This window comes from Scyliorhinus canicula, chromosome 8 (genome assembly GCF_902713615.1).
Source record: "Scyliorhinus canicula chromosome 8, sScyCan1.1, whole genome shotgun sequence".
In the NCBI taxonomy this organism is placed as follows: domain Eukaryota; kingdom Metazoa; phylum Chordata; class Chondrichthyes; order Carcharhiniformes; family Scyliorhinidae; genus Scyliorhinus; species Scyliorhinus canicula.
The window spans coordinates 124,204,566-124,225,938 of record NC_052153.1 but is presented as its reverse complement, the minus strand read 5'-3'; the positions used below and the strand labels follow the sequence as shown (position 1 = coordinate 124,225,938).

At 44.0% G+C, this 21,373-nt stretch overlaps 1 protein-coding gene across 4 annotated transcripts in view; it reads right to left on the bottom strand.

Moving 5' to 3' along the window:
* The window catches only part of st8sia4 (ST8 alpha-N-acetyl-neuraminide alpha-2,8-sialyltransferase 4), a 73,731-nt gene extending 62,876 nt beyond the window's left edge, over positions 1-10,855 (bottom strand). For 3 of the 4 annotated variants that reach the window (XR_005461629.1, XR_005461630.1, XM_038805187.1), the window contains exons 1-2: positions 10,585-10,855; positions 8,969-9,100 (exon numbers count right to left, since the gene is read on the bottom strand). Coding sequence is in view for 2 of the 4 variants with exons in the window: in XM_038805187.1 (XP_038661115.1) it covers positions 8,969-9,100; positions 10,585-10,691 (239 nt within the window). In the remaining 2 variants the exon portion in view is untranslated. Of the gene's footprint in view, positions 1-8,968; positions 9,101-9,228; positions 9,506-10,584 lie in introns of those variants that run through there. The other variant, XM_038805190.1, reaches the window with a different exon arrangement.
* Positions 10,856-21,373: the final 10,518 nt, after the last annotated feature.

Below are 21,373 nucleotides of genomic sequence, written 5' to 3'. Positions count from 1 at the left end.
AGTAAAAAAGATAAATCACTCAGAAAATATGCTTCCACTGAACTAAGGCAACATGATAACAAGTTAGATAGTATTTTTTTTTAATTTAGAATACCCAACTATTTTTTCCAATTAAGAGGCAATTTAGCGTGGACAATCCACCTAACTTGCACATCTTTTGGTTGTGGGGTTGAAACCCACGCAGACATGGGGAGAATGTGCAAACTCCACATGGACAGTGACCCAGGGCCGGGATTCGAACCCGGGTCCTTAGCGCCATAGGCAGCAATGCTAACCACTGTGCCATTGTGCTGCACTTGTTAGATAGTATTTTTAGAAATATCAGTGAATAACACCATCAGAAATACCATATTCATTGGGATACATATTAATGTAGAGTAAAAGTGTCATAATGGCACTACAAATTTATGGTCAGTCACAGTGGGCTCCTCACCACTAGAACAAATATAATAGCCATAGAGAAAATCCAATGCAGATTTACTCAGCAGAAGGTGAGAATTCTGAGTCACAAGGAGTGGATAGAGCAACCAGAGCTTTGAACTGAGAAGACGTGGGGGTGGCATTTGATTGGAGGTTTTTCAAAATGATAAAAGAGACAGACAAAGTAAACCTAGTTAAGGTTATATTTCTTGGTAGATCAATTGAAGACAAGAGGTCATGATCTTAATGTAAGCTGGAACACATAAAAGGGGAAATCAGAAGAGACCTGTTCATGCAACGTTATTGAAATGTCGAATGCTTTACTGCAAGTGAAGGTCACTATTATTGAATACAAAATTCAAAAAGATGCTAGATTATTATTTAAATGAAAATTAGAACATGCCACTTGACTGCTTTACAGAATCAGGATAAGGAGCTGCAGGTGTTGGACTGGGGTGGGCACAATAAGATGTCTTACAACTCTCATGTGATGAAGGAGCTGCACTCCAAAAGCTTGTGACTCCAAACAAACCTGTTGGACTTTAGCCTGGGGTTGTAAAACTTCTTACAGAATCGGGAATTGGGATTATGTTTGGAGAAAGCAGATAATTGGACTTTGTGAATTTGGTCCCCAAGAAACTGTTTATTAAATAAGAACATCTGGGGCTGGTTTAGCACACTGGCTAAAGAGCTGGCTTTTAAAGCAGACCAAAGCAGGCCAGCAGCACAGTTCAGTTCCCATACCAGACTCCCCGAACAGGCGCTGGAATGTGGCGACTGGGGCTTTTCACAGTAACTTCATTTGAAGCCTACTTGTGACAATAAGCGATTTTCATTTTCATTTCAACGAGGAATGAATTACCTTTTTTTCCAGGAATGCTTCAATGTCGAAACTAAAATTGTATACGTATAATTGTCTCAGTAAAGGTAAAACAGTACCTAAATTCAAATTGTGAAAATTATCTGTTCTGCGCCCTCTGATTTTTAAAGATCCAAAACACATGCAGTACATTATTACAATGCTTTCTGATAGTATAACATCTCTCATTGAAAAAGCACTCGTTGTTTATGGTTCCTTCTTTAAAATGAAGCACATTTGACTTAACATGCCATTTACTGGAATATTAAGGTTTTCTTGCCACAAAGGTTTGCACTTGCAGGGTTTTCAGTATTATTTTGAAATGACATTGTCAGCATAGTAAGTTCTTTGTAAAACACTTTGCTTTGTCCATAAATAAAACTTGTAAAGGCAAAGTAGTATTGTTAAATCACTGGTCGTATCTGCCATACATTGTTAAAATAAATAATACTTTGAATAACAATTAAATCAGGGTTTGAAACTACATTCAAAATGTTAATATCATAGATATCTGCAGCATTTCTGATACACAGTTGTTTAAACAGAGCTTTCCGAGTGAAATTATAGCAAGCCACAAAATGGTTGGCTGGCACTGCTGCCCCAACAGGCAGATGTTTTATTTAATTTGGTTCCTTCTCCGGTTGTGGAACCATGATGCAGTTTCCAGTGGGTGCAGCATATGGTCATAACGTGACTGGCTAAACTGGAAAGACACAAACACATTTTCTCAATAATCTTTAAGGTGTCAGAAGGAGCATGAATGTCTCTGTTAAGAGTCATAATGATCTTCTGGTCTGCTCCGACCCTTCTGTGTTCCATCTCCTGCTGTTCTTTATCCCCTCGTTTAGTATGGGTTTCTGGTTTGGTGGGAAGGTGGGCCATGTTCCCTCACTACCCCTGTGAGCTGCTGTCACCAGTAATTGAACTGGTTTAAACCACGCAAATAGTTTGTGCGCCCACTGATGACAATGGACAGTAGGTGCAGAACCTACCCTATCTACAACGTAGTAGAAAATAATTTTGAATACATTTGGCTTGAATTACATTAAACTATTTGCCATCTTCAATCTGATATTTCAATCCGTTAGCAATTTAAATAAAGAATGTGCAATAATGCTGGCAGGGAAGTGAGTTAGTTCCCCAGTTTTCAGTGTATTCAATCTCAACCATGTTGCTAAAAGGGAATGATGGAAAAGACACATGAAAATCAGGCAGTTGCTCTTGTCCTCTTCTCCAACAGCAACTGGAACTAGGGGCGAAATTCTCCCACACCCGGCGGGGCGGGGGGTCCCGGCGTAGCGGAGTGGCGCCAACCACTCTGGCGTCAGGCCTCCCCAAAAGGGTGGAGAATTCCGCACCTTTAGGGGCTAGGCCCGCGCCGGAGTGGCTCCCACTCCGCCGACTGGCGCCAAAACTGGTGCCAACGGCCTTTGACGCCAAAGCTGGCTGAAAGGCCTTCGCCGGTCGGCGTGAGTCCGCGCATGCACCGGAGCTTCAGCGGCCGCTGACGTCACCACCGGCGCATGCGCGGTGGAGGGGGTCTCTTCCGCCTCCGCCATGGTGGAGGCCGTGGCGGCAGCGGAAGAAAAAGAGTGCCCCCACGAAACTGTCCCGCCCACCTATCGGTGGGCCCCGATCGCGGGCCAGGCCACCGTGGGAGGCATCCCCCGGGTTCCGATCGCCCCGCGTCCCCCCAGGACCCCAGGGGCCCGCTCGCTCCAATCCCGCTGGCACAGAGGTGGTTTTAACCACGTCGGCGGGAGAGGCCTGACAGCGGCGGGACTTTGGCCCATCGTGGGCTAGAGAATCGCCGCGGGGGGGGACGCCGATCGGCGGGGCGTGATTCCCGCTCCTGCCAATTCCCAGGTGGCGGAGAATTCCGGCCACGGTGGGGGCGAGATTTACGGCAGCCCTGGGCGATTCCCCGACCCTGCAGGGGGGTCGGAGAATTCCGCCTCAGATCACTAGCCTAGACCAGCAAAAGGTTCAAGGAAACGAGAAAGATAATGGAGGAATGGAAATCCCCACAGGACAAAATTGTGCCTTGCTGATGTTACATTCTGATGCACCATATTCACAAATTCAAATCAAACAACTCAGCACTCAGAATTCATTTTGAATCGCGATTTAGTTTTGAATGAGCCTGAGTCTCAAATGGAATTTCTTGAAATTAATTAAAAAGAAAATCCCTACAATATTGAAATTCCATGCACTCTTGTTACTGAACATGCTTCAACATCTCCACTTTTTTCCTAATTGTCTCTAAGTCCCTGGGTTGAAATGACTGATCACACTACCGACGAATACATCCTACTTGTGTTAGATGTATGAGTATCATGTAATTTATGTTACAATATATATCGTTTTTTACATCTCATGTACAAATGAATTAGCCTGCAATAACAGCAGGTGGTTTTGAAAAATCACCGCAAGTTCAAAGCTTTTCTAATTGTGTTTTCTCAGAATTTTATATGTCAGTAGTACATCAGTACTAATGTGGAGTAATGATATCCTTATATCCTGGGTAAGAATATGGACTTGTGGCACTGCTGCCATACAGCACCAGGTACCCAGGTTTGATTCCAGCCTTGGGTGACTGTCTGTGTGGGGTTTGCACTTTTCTCCCTATGTCTGCATGGGTTTCCTCCGGGTGCTCTGTGTACCTCCCACAGTCCAAAGATGTGCAGGTTTGGTAGATTAGCTATGCTAAAAAAATTGCCCCTTGGTGTCCAAAGATGCAGGTTAAGTGGATTGGCCATGCTAAATTGCCCCTTCATGTTCAAAAATGTGCAGGCTAGGTTAACGGGTTCTGGGGAAGGGGCAGGGCAATGGGCCGAGGTGGGGTGCTCTTTCGGAGAGTCGGTGCGGATCCGGTGAGCCTCCTTCTGCACCGTAGGGATTCTATATTAATATTTACAGTTGCTTCTGAAATCTTCTGCTGTCCACCATTTTCTTATTTTTGAATATTTCAATGAGTTTTATTAATACTGAACAGAACTAATCTCCAGCACAGATGAAATTCGAAATGATGAAATAAGAAAATGATTTTACTTTGCGTCATGAAGAGAGGAGTCAAACATATGACATCACAGGCGACCTGATTCTATGAGGAATAAAAATTTCATATTTCCTTAACTTGGTGTGAGTTGTAAATCAAAGCCACAACAAGAATCCAGTTCTCTCTGATTCTCTTGGCTGCTGGTTTGCTGGTCTACAGACGTAAGCAGGTTGAAGTGACAATTTCTCTCATAAAAATCTGATAGCCAATTTTCAAAACTATGCACATTTGTTTCTGAATTTTATGCACAACAGGTGAACAATGGGCAGCACTGCAGCACAGTGGTTAGCACTGAGGCTTCACAGCGCCAAGGTCCCAGGTTTGATTCCCCGCTGGGTCACTGTCTGTGCGGAGTCTGCAAATTCTCCCCGTGTCTGCGTGGGTTTCCTCCAGGTGCTTCGGTTTCCTCCCACAGTCCAAAGACGTGCAGATTAGCCGTGGTAAATTGCCCTTAGTGACCAAAAACGTTAGGAGGGATTACTGGGTTACGGGGATAGGGTGGAAGTGAGGGCTTAAGTGGGTTGGTGCAGACTCGATGTGCCGAATGGCCTCCTGCTGCACTGTATGTTCTATGTTCTAATGCTTGTATCAGAAGTTAGATCTATTTGTTAAACCGGGTATACCATGGAGAATAGTGAAATGTCTTTTTTATTTCACTTGCGAGAAAGATTTTCTTAAGTAATTGTCCAGAGGAGTTATGTGAATTAACAGGGAATTGACATGTTCTCCCAATGGTTCACTGCACCACACATTAAGATAATGAAACATATCCTCCCAGTTTTAATCTTAGATCTGTCCTCCTGAGGATCTCATGGGCAATGGTGGTGATGGCTATGGTTAGTCCCTATAACCCTGGGTTCAAGGGAGGGAAATGCACCCTGGATTTCCACACCAGTCTTCTATTCATTGAAACCTACTGGAAAGGAATGAGCTACAGGCTCAGAGTGAACTGTAAGAGTGACCACACACAAATACCTGCTAACAGCTTCCACCTGGACATGTATGTGGTACTTGTATGTAGCATAAGATCATGGAGGGCTGCTGGTGTGTGCCCACAAAAATTTAGGGCCTCCAAGTCTGTCAGGGGTTGAATTGAGGATAACATGAATAGCATACTGTGTCCAGTCTACAAACCCTACACATATATGTCGCATTTTTTTAAAAAAACAACACTGATTCCTATTTACCTTGGAAAGGGTCAGTCATTCCAGATTTCACAGCTGGAAGGGAAATAAAACTTCCCAAAACTCCTGAGGATTTAGACGAGTGGTGTAAGCAAAAACATTTTACAATGCTCGTAATTTACAGGTTTTCCTGTTTGCAAGTGCTCTTTGTAGACCACTTCCTCTAATTCTGTATTAATACAAAATGTAGTCATTTCTGAAATGCAACGGAGAACCTAAAAAATGTTCGAGCTGATCGCTAATACTAGAAGTCTCTCCAACAGGAACTTCCTCACCATCGTCCCTTAAGAAGAAGAAAATTTAAAGAAAGAAACAGCTGTTCAGTTTTCAAAGATCCAAGTCACCTTTTACTTTTAGCAGAATTGTTCAGCTATAAAAAAAACAAAATCAAAATGACCCTGTTAATTAATTTAGTTCCAGCCCCAGTGCCTTGTAAGTTTAAGTAGGAAAAGTTTTATAATATATATTGTGCATTTGGCCAATATGAATAGCTCTCACAAAAAAAAAGTCACTTGTGTTCTGGGTACCATATTATTGCTATCATGACCCAATATCTCTTGTTCAAGTAATATTTTCTGAGCAAATCTATCACATTTATAAACTTTTATTATTATGTACATACAGGCAGTAAGTATATCTTTACGTTATGGCGAAAACTGCATCTGTGAATTTTGCTTTTCAGAAACTCAACTGAAAACACCAGTAACTGGTGTAACACCCGAGTGCTAATTCAACAAATAAATAATGAACAGTCATAGTAAATATGGGAATACTTTAAAATGCTAGAATTTTATTTGACATATGGTTGTCGGTGGTATTTTCCATGAGTGTTTTAGCATGTCACCTCACGCCAAATTACAACTAATTGCAGTTACACATAACAACTGAGAGCTAAAAAAATATTTCTGACCCCCAAACGTTCTGCCCTTCCACCCTGAATCTGCTAACTTAAGTTTGAGGGCTTCAGCACCTCCTGGTGTGCTAGCATTCTGGATTTATGAGTCAGATGATGATAGCCAGCAATTTGAACTGAAGAGTGAGAGATGTTTACAGCCAAGCCTGACGCTTTCTTTGCTTTATAAACACATGTGCACTTTCCAACAGGAGTCACTGGTAATGGCTGAGTCAAAGTCCATCTATCCAACTATACAGGCCAGGAAAATTGCATACTCTGTTCCCAGTAAGTGCTAAGTTAGCTGAACTTTGACAGGGAAGAAGCAGGAATATTGTTATGAAGAATTCTGAGAAAGGAAATTCCAGCCAGAAATCCCACTCTTCATTGTATCTTGTGACTCAGAAGGAAAAAAACTGTAAAACGGGGAAGTAGGAAATCTGCTCCAAACTGCTTTTTTCTTCTCGATGGGAAATTCATATTGTGTGACCCTCCTCCTCCTTCAGGTACAATGTCTTACAAGATCATTGGCAGCCATGGACTTTCATTGGATTGCTTTAATCTTATGCTCCGCTCCGCACACTATGCAATGGTTTGCCATTGCCTCCAGCAATATGGCTGACAAAGGAAACTCTTCCACTTTGTCATCAGGCGTACTGGAAGGATTTACAGGCTTATAATCAGCCTGTTGGTTCACATTATGAATGCACCTTCCATCACCGTCAAGACCTGAAGTAGGAGTTCAACAGGGAGCTTCTGGCCCCAAGGTAGGGGAGGATGCTACCTGCTGCACCCCAGGTCCTCCTCTCGCTGTTACACAGAATTCTACTTTCATTGTCTAGACTCAGGCATTGCAAATGCTTCTTGTGTAAAGAATTTATGGAATCATATTTATCCCTGCCTTCAGAAAAGGAACAATGAAAACTGAGAAAAATGAAAATGGAGAAAAAGAAATCCTAACAACAAGAGTATAAAAAGCAAATTGGGACAGTTTTACCTAATTGGAAGAAGATATGAAATGTGCTAAACTGAAAAAAACGCAAGGGATCTGTAATCCTCACTTTACTGCAATTGCAAAATACTTATGGGTGATTAATGTGCTATTTCTGAGTTTTCTTACGGAAACCTAACTAGGAATTAGGATTTTGCTGCTGGCCTATACAATAGACTCTTCCTGCAATTCACTGTCAAAAAATAAATTCCAACTGCTCCATGTCTCGGTCCCATATTCAATATGGCTCCAGATTCTATGTCACAAATCCAATATTCCTGCAGGCCATGTGCCGAAAGTCAATTTTCCCTCAGGTTCGCTGTGCCACATGGCTTCTTCAAACAGCAACAGAAATGCACCATGGCAATATGGAACTTCTAAAAAGAAAATTCCCTACCTTGTGGACTTAAACTGTAGCATCTTACTGCAGTCAGTCAGTGATCCAGTCTCAACGTCCAGATGAGTAACTCCAGCTTTATTCTGTTTGTCTGAGCTTCTTAACACAACTACTGTCTTGCAACCCAGAGATACATCCACATCTTCTCTCTCATATGCACGCTATCATCTGTCACCACACATTTACATAGATCGAACATATATGCAAAGCAAGCCCGCCTTTGATGACAAGATATTTCTGGAGATCTGCCCATTATTAGAGTTTCTATTCTGTACTGAGTTGGGGGAGGGGAGGGGTGTTCATTTCTCTTTATTCTGTCTTTTTGAAAACCTTGTTATCCAACTCAGTCCGCCTTGATTTTCACTGAATACCAACTGGCTGTAACTGAATAAACATCAACTTTAGGATTTAATTGTAAAATTTATTCATGAAAAATTCTTTCTCCCTTAGTGAGACCGAGAATAAACTAGAATACCTGCTACACTGCTGCATTTCAGATTTAGTTCATTTTTCTCTTACACTTTTTTCACAGCAACAGTGCGTGTAAGAGATTGCAGCCCTGGGGTCTTTCCTCTATTAATACCAACTATTGTCTGAGGAATACTCTTGGTTCATTAAACATTTCTATCATTAGTGCTCATATTACTCAATTATGTACATCATAAAATGAGTGCTGCCTATAATTTATAATGTTCAGCTAAATGTCAGGTGGCTTGGGGCAGAGGAGGCCTGGTGACTAGTATACTAACAGCAAACACTTATGCCAACACCTATAATAAAGATTTGAATAATTCTATCTTTGACATGTTTTATCTACTCTGACCTGTGACAGATATATTGGCTGCAAATTTGAGAAAATAACTTGTAGATCTTCTGGGTTTTAAGATCACGCTGAAATCTTTACTGACCTTTACTGGGTGACGATTTGGTGTAAAAATGTGGCCTCAACATACAGCAAGGGCTGAATACATTACGTTTCCTGTTTTGTTCAATAAGAAAAAAACTCCAGTTTTGTTCATCCCTTGCTGACATTAATTATTTTGAAAGCCGTACAGCATAAAAGGGGTTAACCTAGCTGCATTAGGATGTTGGCTACACAATGTGAACACGGTTGTCCAATGTTTACAACATCAGTTGAGTTAATTTTATTAATTTAAACTTGTATACCTGATCTTGATCACTAGGGATGCATTGTTTTTCCAACCTTTCACAGTGTGCTCAAAGCGTGGAAGCACACTCTTCCTGTTTACTTTTCTGGAAGTATTAACCATCAGTCTGGTTGGACTCGCTTCTCCATTCCTGAAACAGTTAAGGTATAAAAAAAAAACAGAAAGTTACTGCAGAGGTTTTTTTCAACTATTTAGCAGCTCCCAGTTCACGCCTGGCAACCACTAAATGTGCATCTTGTACGTCGCAGGGAAACTGACCATTTTATGTTTCACCTCTGTCGCCAGTCACGTACAGCTCTGTGTTCCTGTTTATGACACGGCAGCCACTTTCCGAAGCGATCCAGCCACAGGTTAACTTGTGAGCTGTGTTTAGGGCGACTGAGCGCTCTCTCTCGCCTTGCCTTTACCACATCTTCCCCCATCCAGCGAATGAGAGAGCTTGGCAAACACCATCTCTCCCACTCACCATCTCCCCCCCTTATCCAGCCGATACTTTGTACATGACTTTCTGACAAATGCTGAGAACTGACTTTCCGCTCACACACACACACACACACACACAAAAGAACCGCAGCTTGCGTGTTAGGCTTTCGGAACTGAAGATGTGTTTTTTCACAGCCCGTTTGTATAAAATTACTGAAAGAGTTGGGGGGGGGGGGGTCGATGGCAATCTAATATAAAATAATAACCCGTTGACCCCATTATGGAGAGCGAAGCAAAACGTTTCGAACCCGTAGTGACAGTTTCATAAGAGAAACAGGGAGGTGAAAATGTCAAATCGATATTAGCTGGAGAATCGCTGAATAGTTCTGCAGCCTCGCAAAGTCTGCTAAAAGAGACACGGCTCCCTCCACACAAGAACACTGGTCTTTTTTTGCAGCGCTCGGCTGAATGTGACTTCGGCTGCCACCCCAATCAGTCAAATCACAACCATTCAGTGTGTGTATCAGACCAAATACTGGCGCCTTAACCACATCTGAGGTGTAGGCACAAGCCCACCTACTGGAGAGAAAGAGAGAGATTGCAACTCAATGAAACACAACAGAAAAAGACGGCACTGATTTGGAAAGGGTGGGGGGAGATGCGAAATGCAAGCTCATTTTCAATATCCCCAGAGTTACCCCCCTCCCCTCCCCCACTGACACCCGAGGGTCGCTATCAAAATCCCGGCACCTTTCGTTCGAGACGAGTTGTGTGGGAGAAGTGACTGGCTGGCTTGGACCTGCTTTTGCTTGGTGAAAGCTGAGACCGTCTTTCTCACTGATTCACTTCCACAAAAGGTTTCCATTCCACCCAGCACTTTTCTTGTCTGAACGGAGAACGTTTCGCGCGAGCCACGTCGTCAGGAAAATGAACCACAAAAGATCGCAAGCGGCAAAACTAACTCGATTGAAAACGTACATTTAAAGGGAGGGAGTGGTAAACTCTTCCTGAAGCATTAATAGTAGCTTTAAAAGGTAGGAACACAAATATCACTTGTGGATTACAAATGCTAATTGTCGTTCTTTCAAAAATAAAATTAATTTACCAAACCAATTGCATTTATTGATTTGCAGGCAAACTCCTTTAAAATATTTTCACCACTTTTTCATTTAAGAGACGAATGCACATTACCCCATTTGCGTTTGCTGGTGCTCCGATCTTGTTATGTCCTTTGTTTTAAAAAAAATGACTATGATACTTATGGTGCACAATGTCCAACATTTCCGAGGGAGACGCATTTTTTTTTAATATAAGTGTATCTAGTTATATATAGAAATGACGGAGTCCGCTTTCCCTCCCAGTCTGGGAAATAAGTAAGGCGCAAAGGTTTCTGTCTGTGAGATTTAGAGACAGACACTTCACCACACGCCCCTGCTCCTCCTCCTCTCCCTCTCAGTGAATCTACTCAGTGGGGAAGAACTAAACACAGCACCCTCTGACTGACATCTCCTGCCACCAGTAACAGCACGGATACTGCTTGGCTCCTCTCCTAATGGCCTTGGGGTTCACCAATAGGAAAGCGGAGCTGCTGTTCCAAGCGAGGTAAATGATTGACAGGAGGCGGGCGCTGTGCAGAGTGACTTTTAAACAGATAGCGTGCGTCTGGGCAAATAGAAAAAGAGAAGCGAAAGGTGACGAGCTGATGGTGTGGTATTTGAAGAACAGGGATCCTTTTGGCTAAGATTAAGCGTGAGATCAGAGTGTAATACCTGTTCCTGTCAGCTCGGACCTGCTATGTCCCTTGTCTGGGGACCACAGGTTAAAATGAAAGCAAAATACTGCGGGCGCTGGAATCTGAAACACAAGAATATACTGGGGCGTTCTCAGCAGGTCTGGCACCATCTGTGGAGTGGGAAAACGGAGATAAGGTTTCCAGTCCGTATGACTTCTTCGGAGTTCATATATAAATATATCACAATGTGTTAGTGGGAGAAGAAAGGAGAACAAATGCAAAACGTAAAAACAAGTGACAGATGGGCTGCTAGGGGAGGGGGTAAAATGTTTTAATGTAACATATATTTTAGTATCAAAACATTTTTGTCCCTCTGCAAAGAACCGCCCCCACTTCTGTCATTTGTTCGCGTACCAGCCTCCCCGAACAGGTGCCGGAATGTGGCGACTAGGGGCTTTTCACAGTAACTTCATTTGAAGCCTACTTGTGACAATAAACCATTTTCTTTTTTCTTTCTTTGGTTTTGCTTTCACTGAGCTTTCACTTGACCTTTATTCTCTTATTAACACATTCTGATATCTTAATGCAACTACTAGCACCTTCTCCTGCCATTAATGCTTCCTCTGTACGTGAGACATGCATCTTTGGTGGTCGTCTCTCCTAGCTCCCACCAACCACTGACCTTCTAACCTGCTCCAACTGCTACATCCCCTCTTATACAGTAGATTAAAATAATTTGAAACTAAAATCTGAAAGAGGAAGTAATGTTTTCCATGCCCATGACATCTCAGAACATTGCTTTGAAACAGATCTGGTGCCGCGCCCACACTGATTGATTTTGCATTGCTACAGAGAGTACAAGGGCTGTGCAGGTCTTTACGATGAAGAAGGGCCTGCAGCAAGTTAATTATGAACACAGAAACCAGTTAATCTTACAATTTTTTTATGCATAGCACTTGTTCGTAGTCATACTACTCAAACAATTAAGTGCGCCACATAAATGTTTCATATGCTGATTTCCATATGCTGGTTTTCTGCTTTGAAGTTTGCCCTGTCGTTTTGAGTTTGTTTTCCAATCAATCTGTCATGTTATCCCAAGATTATTCGAGTTTCTGAACATACAAAGTTAGTGGTTTTAACTGGATCCCATTTAGTATCGTGATATTTACAATGGCCTCATTGCCATAGAGAAATGATACGAGAACCAATGCCTGGTAGGATTTGATCTTTGTTTTAAAACAAACCTCATGCTCTCTCCAAAGTCTGTTGTTGATGGAGACGCTGCTTGATCGGATTAGACAGACACAAGAAAACACACACTGTCTACTGGGCAGCACGGTAGCATTGTGGATAGCACAATTGCTTCACAGCTCCAGGGTCCCAGGTTCGATTCCAGCTTGGGTCACTGTCTGTGCGGAGTCTGCACATCCTCCCCGTGTGTGCGTGGGTTTCCTCCGGGTGCTCCGGTTTCCTCCCACAGTCCAAAGATGTGCAGGTTAGGTGGATTGGCCATGAAAAATTGATTTGAGTGTCCAAAATTGCCCTTAGTGTTGGGTGGGGTTACTGGGTTGTGGGGATAGGATGGAGGTGTTGACCTTGGGTAGGGTGCTCTTTCCAAGAGCCGGTGCAGACTCGATGGGTCGAATGGCCTCCTTCTGCATTGTAAATTCTATGATCTATGATACTGTAACTGTTTTTGGGTATTACAATCTTCAAAATCAATCACAAAAAAAATGACTCAGGCTCACAGCTGAGCTCTTGGTATTACTCATACTAGTGAAGGGGGCTGGTCAGGCTATGATCATAGGGGTGTGGATATCTTCTTTGCTGAGCTGAGGGCTCCTCTTAGAACATAGAACATAGAACAGTACAGCACAGAACAGGCCCTTCGGCCCTCGATGTTGTGCCGAGCAATGATCACCCTACCCAAACCCACGTATCCACCCTATACCCGTAACCCAACAAACCCCCCCCCCTAACCTTACTTTTTAGGACACTACGGGCAATTTAGCATGGCCAATCCACCTAACCCGCACATCTTTGGACTGTGGGAGGAAACCGGAGCACCCGGAGGAAACACACGCACACACAGGGAGGACGTGCAGACTCCGCACAGACAGTGACCCAGCCGGGAATCGAACCTGGGACCCTGGAGCTGTGAAGAAACTGTGCTAACCACTGTGCTACCGTGCTGTGTTGGATAGGACATTCACAGACAGCACGGTGGTGCAGTGGTTAGCACTGCTATCTCATGGTGCTGAGGCCCCAGGTTCGATCCCGGCTCTGGGCCACTGTCCGTGTGGAGTTTGCACATTCTCCCCATGTTTGTGTGGGTTTCGACCCCACAACCCAAAGAGGTGCAGGGTAGGTGGATTGGCCACGCTAAATTGCCCCTTAATTGGAAAAAATTGAATTGGGTACTCCAAATTTTTTTTTTAAAAGGATAGGACAGTCACGAGATAGCAGAACTTCTGAATTGTGTTGAGGAGTGTATTTGTATTGCTTTTACGCCTCAACTGTTATTAGGTAGCAAACTTCTTTTAGTTTAGTACACTGTATAAGCTGCTCACAATGCGATTTTCTGCATGTCGGGGAGACCAAACGAAGGTTGGCTGAGTGCTTTGCGGAACGCATTTGTCCAAATCACAAGTGGAACCTAGAGCTTCCGATTACCTATCATTTTAAATTCCCCTCCCCACTCTGACTTTGACCTTTCTGTCCCCAGCCTCCTGTACTATTTCAATAAGGCTAAACTCATGACACAACACCTGACTTTCAAAAAGGCACTTTACAGCCATCCAGACTTGAAGATGAATTTAACAATTTCCAGTCATAAACTGTCATCATTCTCGGCCAGGGGCTGGTAAAAGCTATTACATCTCCAACTTTGAATATTTTTAAGGCAGAGTTAGACATATTCAGGGGTAGGCAGGAATGTGGGTGTGAAGTTACAATCAGATTAGCCACAATCTTACTGAATGGTGGAGCAGGCTCGACGGGCCAAGTGGCCTACTCCTGCTCCTAATTCGTCTGTTCATTATGTACTTACCTCTGTTCTGAGGAAAGTTCATCAACCTGAAATGTTAACTCTATTTCTCACTCCACACATGCTGCTGACCTGCTGAGTACTTCTAGCACTTTCCGTTTCATTTAGTTGTATGTGCTTATCACATCAGTTAGAGTTCCTTTTCTAAATGATCATCTTCTTTGCGTACTATAATCTTCCTCACATACTTTGTATAAATGTTAAGAAAGGAAGAACTCGCATTTATATGATATCTTACACATTCCCAGGACATCTCAAAATGTTTCACAGTTAATTCAACATTTTATACTATAGTTATTTTTGTAATTTAGAAAACCGAGCAATCAGTTTGCCCAGAGCAAGACTATACGAACATCATAGAACCAATACAGTGTTTACCGCACTGTGAACAGTTTTGGACCCCTCAAAAAGGAAAGATATATTGGCATTGGAGGCAGCCCACAGAAGATATGGTAGGTTCATCCCAGGTATGGAGGGATTTTCTTATGAGGAGAGGTAGTGTAGTTTGGGCCTGTCCTCATTGGCGTTTAGAAGAGAGAGAAGTGGCCTTATGAGGCATATAGGATTCTCAAGGGCTTGATGGAGATGCTGAGAGGTTGTTTCCCCTTGTAGGAGAGTCTAGGACCAGAGGGCATAATTTCAGAGTACAGGGGTCACCAATTTAAGACAGCGATGACGAAGAATTTCTTCTCTCGGAGGGTAGTGAATCTTTGGAATTATTTACCACAGAGAGCTGCAGAGGCTGGTTGGTTAAGTATGTTCAAGGCTGAGATAGACAGATTTGTAATTAGTCATGGAGTCAAGGATTATTGGGATATGGTGGGAAAGTGGAGTTGAGGATTATCACATCAGATCAGTCATGATATCATGAATGACGGAGCAGATTCAATGGGCTGAATGGCCTACTTCTGCTCCTATGTCTTAGCATACTTTGGTATTATTTAGCCCATTGGGGCCATGCTGGCCTTCTGCAATAGCACCTACGTTTGTCCCACTCTCCCTCTCTTTTCCCGTAGCTCTCTAAATCTTTTCTCTTCAATGGGCGCCCTACCAATTCCCTTTTGAAATCCCCGATTGAATCTGCCTCCACTGCACCCTCAAGCAGTGCACTGCAGATTCTAACCACTCGTTGTGCAAAATTGCTTTTTCTCATGTTGCGTTCTTTCTTTTGCCAATCACCTTAAAACCGAGTCCTCTGGTTCTCGCCATTTCACCAATGAGAATCAGTTTCTCTTTACCTACTCTCTAGACCCCTTTTGATTTTAAACACTTCGATCTAATCGCTTCTCAATCTTCTGTTCACTCAGGAAAACAGCCTCTCTGTTACTCCATCAAAAAAACCAAGTCGGTTAAGCATGACTTCACCCTTAGGAAAGCCATGTTGGAGTAGGTCCATACCTGTCCAAATGAATGTTAATATTTTCCAGATTATCCTTTCTAAAAGCTTTCCTACTGCCAAGATTAAACTAACCTACCCTGTTTTCATATCTCATCTGAAAGATGGCACCTCTGATAATGCAAAATGTCCTCAATTTTGTAATTAAGTGTCACCTGAGATTCAGTGCTCAAGTGTTGAATTAGTGTTTGAGCCCATTGTATTCTGACTCAGAAACTATGTACTGCCTAGCCAGCTGACATTTTCATTGAAAGTGGAAGTAAGAACAATTTATGTTCAAAGAAATCAAAGCAAAATGACAGAAAGTTTACTCTTTTCTTGAATCTTTTTGAAAGGGACACAACTTATGGGATAGATTGCATGCCAATAATGCCAGTGTTCCCAACATTACTTCAGTGTAACTGGCAGCAGTCCACACATGCAAAAATCCTGAAATATCGCACTTCTCCACAAGGTGCACTGTTGAGACCCTCTCACCACCTCCACCAGGGTGCAAGCAATAGAAATCTACAAAACTAAACTGATGAGAACTTCTAACCTTAAGCCCTTGGAAAAGTTGAGCCATGTTGAATGAGGTAGTGTAGTGTGTTGGTTGCAGCACGGTGAGCCTGAAGAAGTCTTCATTGTCATTTGTAGGTTAACTGCAAGTCTTTCTGGACTTTCTGGACTACTTATGAATATACAGTGAAGTGTACAAGCAAGGAACAGTCTCCATGTTTGCTGCTATACACAGCTTTGTCCAACACTCAACTGATTCCAAAATGTGAGTCTTGAGCCTTTTGCATCACTGTGTGGTAGACCTGCACTCACTCCCCATTAACCAGATATGTGCCAGAATTTTATACTACACCTCCCTCTAAGTCTTCATCAAATGCATTTTAAGTCATTTCAGTTTACCTTGTATTTTACGTATTTTACTATTTTGCATTTACACTGTAATTACTAAATTATCGCTACCCCATCTTCTCCCTTCAAATCCTTGCATTCAAAGATTCAGGTTGGTCTGGAGACCTTATAACCCTTCCATATCTCACTCGCACTGCTGTCAAAGGAGTGGTAGGCTCTGTTGTTGCTATAGGTTTGGCCTCAGGGTATGTTTTTATCCTTCCATTCTTTTATGATGAACCACACTTGATGGCACTGGCTGTTGCACTGGTCAGTGGTTGCCACTCCAACCTGTTTCTTGGATGGATAGTGTAATAATAATAATCTTTATTAGTGCCACAAATAAGCTTACATTAACGCTGCAATGAAGTTACCGTAAAAATCCCAGAGTCGCCACACCCCGGCGCCTGTTTGGGTACACTGAGGGAGAATTCAGAATTTCCAATTCACCTGAAAATCCAACCGCCCCCCCCACCCCGGCGATTCTCCGGGCCCTGATGGGAGGCCGAGCGGCCGCCCGAAAACGGCCAGTCCCGACGGCGTGAAATAGACATGGTCCATATCGGTGGGACCTGGCTTTGAGGGCAGCTTGCGGAGTACTCAGGGGGGCGCGGGGGATCCGGCCCCGGGGGGGCCCCCGCAGTGGCCTGGCCCGCGATCGGGGCCCACCGCTCTGCGGGCGGGCGTGTGCCATGGGGGCACTCTTTCTCTTCGTGCCAGCCTGTGTAAGGGTCCACCATGGCCGGCGCAGAGAAGAAACCCCCTGCGCTTGCGCAGGAATCACAGCAGCGGTTCTGCGCATGTGCCAGAACACACTTGCATTCTTGCGTACGTGCCAACCCGCTCCGGCTGACGGAGGCCCTTCGGTGCCGGTTGGCGCGGCGCCAACCACTCCAGCGCCAGCCTAGCCCCCAAATGTTCTGCACCTTCCGGGCAGCCTGACGCCGGAGTGTTTCATGCCACTCTTTGGCGCCGGTACGGCCCGCCCGCCGATTGCGGGAGAATCCCGCCCCTTGTCCTTTGGGATTGTGGGTGGGTACCGGAACATCTGGAGGAAACCCACACAGACACGGGGGGAATGTGTAGACTCATAGACAGTGACCCAAGCCGTGAAGCAACAGTGCTAGCCACCGTGATACTGTGCGCTTGTCATCTGGCCATTATTTTTGCATCTTCTGTCACCATATGGGCCTCTGTGGCTGAGGATGACCATTCCTGTAACTAGAGTGAAGTTTAGTGCTGTACTCATCTCTGCATTTTGCTGTCAGCAATGGATTTCTGCAATAGGGGTTCAGCATGTTTTGTGGCTTCGGCATGCTGGCAGGGAGTTGCACAGTATGTTTGGTGGTTTCAGCGTTGATATGCTGCACAGTCATCGGAGGTTGAGGCTCATCACATGTTTTGTCACACTCTTTCATATTCTACACTGGACGCATCGTGGTTACCTCCTGTATGGTTGGCTGGTCTCACCATAGATGGTTTTTAAGCATCTGTAACGAGAATGCACAAACTTGCTCCACAAGAGAGAAGACAGTTCAGAACTGAACACTTTCTTTTGTCTCCATACTCAGGAAGTTTTTGGTTCTACATGATTAATAACAACCTGCCATTTTGTGGAGATTCATGATTACACAGGCATCTCTGCTCAAAAGAGAGGCTGGTTACAGATGATGTACACCAACTCAAAGATTTGTTTTCTCCATAACTGGTTCCAGAATCATGCCTATGACTGGAAATTAGACTCCTCCTGGCCCACAGACTGAAGTGTCTGTTGTTGAAAGGCAGAGTCTTGTAGCCACCGTTTCTTCCCCATAAGACCATAGAACCTTAGAATACCGACAGTGCAGAAGGAGGTCATTGAGCCCATCAAGTTTCCACCAACCCTCTGAAAGAGCATCCTACCTCGGCCCACTCCCCGCCCTATCCCTGTAACCCCACCTAAGGGGTCATTTAGCATGGCCAATCACCCAGCCTGCACTCCTTTGGACTGTGGGAGGAAACCGGAGCACCCAGAGAAGAAAGTGCAAACTCCACAAAGACAGTCACCAAGGCTGGAATTGAACCAGGGCCCCTGGTGCTGTGAGGCAGCAGTGCTAACCATTGTGCCCACCGAGTCACTGCGGCATCTCCTGTTGGACTTGTACGCTGTCTCCTTTATTGAATTTAAAATTTGTTAAGTGGCCATTAATTGAAATGTCTGTATTCAAAATGAGAAACCAAGATCTTTGACCTCACTCTGCGTGTCTTCTGGGCTTGCAGTATCAATCTTGTGGTTAATCTTTGAGCCTTCTGTGCATTTCAGAGTTTTTGTCTTGCAGTTTGCCGTAGTGTCCAATCCTGTTACACTGAATGCAGGACATCGATCTCACCTTGGGAGCGCATTTCTCTACAACGTTGGCATAGTTGCTCTGCTGGCCGGTTCGAATATTGTGTCCCTGGCCTGGAGTCCCTGTGTCTACAGGAATAGGGATATCTTTCTGCAGTTATACAATGGCCTTGGTGAGGCCACACCTGGAATGTTGTATGCAGGTTTGGTCTCCTTATCTGAGGAAGGATGTTCTTGCTATAGGAGGAGAGCAGTGAATGTTTACCAGACTGATTCCTCGTTAGGCAAGACTGATGTATGAGGAGAGATTGATTCGCTTAGGATTATATTCACTTGAGTTTCGAAGAATGAGGTGGGGGGGCAGGACCTCATAGAAACCTATAAAATTTTAAAAGGACTAGACAGTGTAAATATAGGAAGGATAGTCTCGACGGCAGCGAGTCCATAACTAGGAATCATAGTCTAAAGATAGGGAGTAATCAATTTAGGACTGAGATGAGGAGAAATTTCTTCACCCAGTGGGAGAGGTGAGCCTGTGGAATTCACTTCCACAAAAAGCAGTTGAAGTCAGTACCTATGTTTTCAAGGAGTTAGATGTAGCTTTTATGGCTCAAGGATATGTGGGGAAGGGTTCCTGAGTTGGATGATCAGTCATGATCATAATGAATGGTGGGCGGAACAGGTTCGAAGGACCACTCCTGCTCCTGGCTTTTATGTTTATTGCCTAACTAGCTGAACTGCGGGTCAGCCTCTGTACCATGGTTTGGTTTCTCTCCTTAAGGTGGTTCTATGCTGCTCATGAAGCTCTGACTGCCTAACTATCTGGATTGTCTTTTCTATGGTTAGATTCTTTGCCTGCAAGAGGCCAGAAAGTGCATTGTCTGCTACTCCTACCACTATTCTGTCTGATAATTTCAGATTTTAACATACATAATTGTAACCTCTGCTATCCTGTACAGATCATTGATGAATGAATCAACAGATTCTCCTGGCTGCTGGTCTCACTTGTTACATTTAGCTCTTTCAAGCATTTTATTGCTTCTTAGATTGAAACAAATTATTATTTAAACAAGGGATTATTATTTAAACGAGGGATTATTATTTAAATGATAAAATGTTAAAGCATGCCGCTGTTCAGAGTGACTTGGGTGTGCTAGTGCATGAGTCACAGAAGGTTGGTTTACAGGTGCAACAGGTGATTAAGAAGGCAAATGGAATTTTGTCCTTCATTGCTAGAGGGATGGAGTTTAAGACTAGGGAGGTTATGTTGCAATTGTATAAGGTGTTAGTGAGGCCACACCTGGAGTATTGTGTTCAGTTTTGGTCTCCTTACTTGAGAAAGGACGTACTGGCACTGGAGGGTGTGCAGAGGAGATTCACTAGGTTAATCCCAGAATTGAAGGGGTTGGATTATGAGGAGAGGTTGAGTAGACTGGGACTGTATTCATTGGAATTTAGAAGGATGAGGGGGGATCTTATAGAAACATTTAAAATTATGAAGGGAATAGATAGGATAGATGCGGGCAGGTTGTTTCCACTGGCGGGTGAAAGCAGAACTAGGGGACATAGCCTCAAAATAAGGGGAAGTACATAGAACAGTACAGCACAGAACAGGCCCTTCGGCCCTCAATGTTGTGCCGAGCCATGATCACCCTACTCAAACCCACGTATCCACCCTATACCCGTAACCCAACAACCCCCCCTTAACCTTACTTTTATTAGGACACTATGGGCAATTTAGCATGGCCAATCCACCTAACCCGCACATCTTTGGACTGTGGGAGAAAACCGGAGCACCCGGAGGAAACCCACGCACAGAGGGGGAGGACATGCAGACTCCACACAGACAGTGACCCAGCCGGGAATCGAACCTGGGACCCTGGAGCTGTGAAGCATTTATGCTAACCACCATGCTACCCTGCTGCCTAGATTTAGGACTGAGTTTAGGAGGAACTTCTTCACCCAAAGGGTTGTGAATCTATGGAATTCCTTGCCCAGTGAAGCAGTTGAGGCTCCTTCATTACATGTTTTTAAGGTAAAGATAGATAGTTTTTTGAAGAATAAAGGGATTAAGGGTTATGGTGTTCGGGCCGGAAAGTGGAGCTGAGTCCACAAAAGATATCTCATTGAATGGCAGAGCAGGCTCGAGGGGCCAGATGGCCTACTCCTGCTCCTAGTTCTTATGTTCTTAAATGTCGAGTGATCAGAGTACTGCTTCAAGTTTAGCAGATGATTCACTGATTCCCTGCCTTGAAATAACATCATCTGCAAAGGGTCTACCAAGTAAAGCAGAAGCTCTGCTCCTGTCTTTTGATCTGAATCATAAACAATGCTGTAACTTAGGAATCTATTCCTCCAAAGGCCCCAATTAAGTGATTGATCTTTGCCTTGGATTCGTCCAAATTGATGTGTGGAATTCTGATCCATGGTTCAATTTCTGAAGTGTAAGTTCAGCTTTAAGAAGTCACTGAAAGATCTATTCCTGGGGAGGAGGGCGGACGCCCTTGCCTTTGCCTCCCTGATTGCCCGCCGTAGAATCCTGTTTGGCTGGCGGTCAGCAGCACCACCCAGAGCTGCAGACTGGCTGTCCGACCT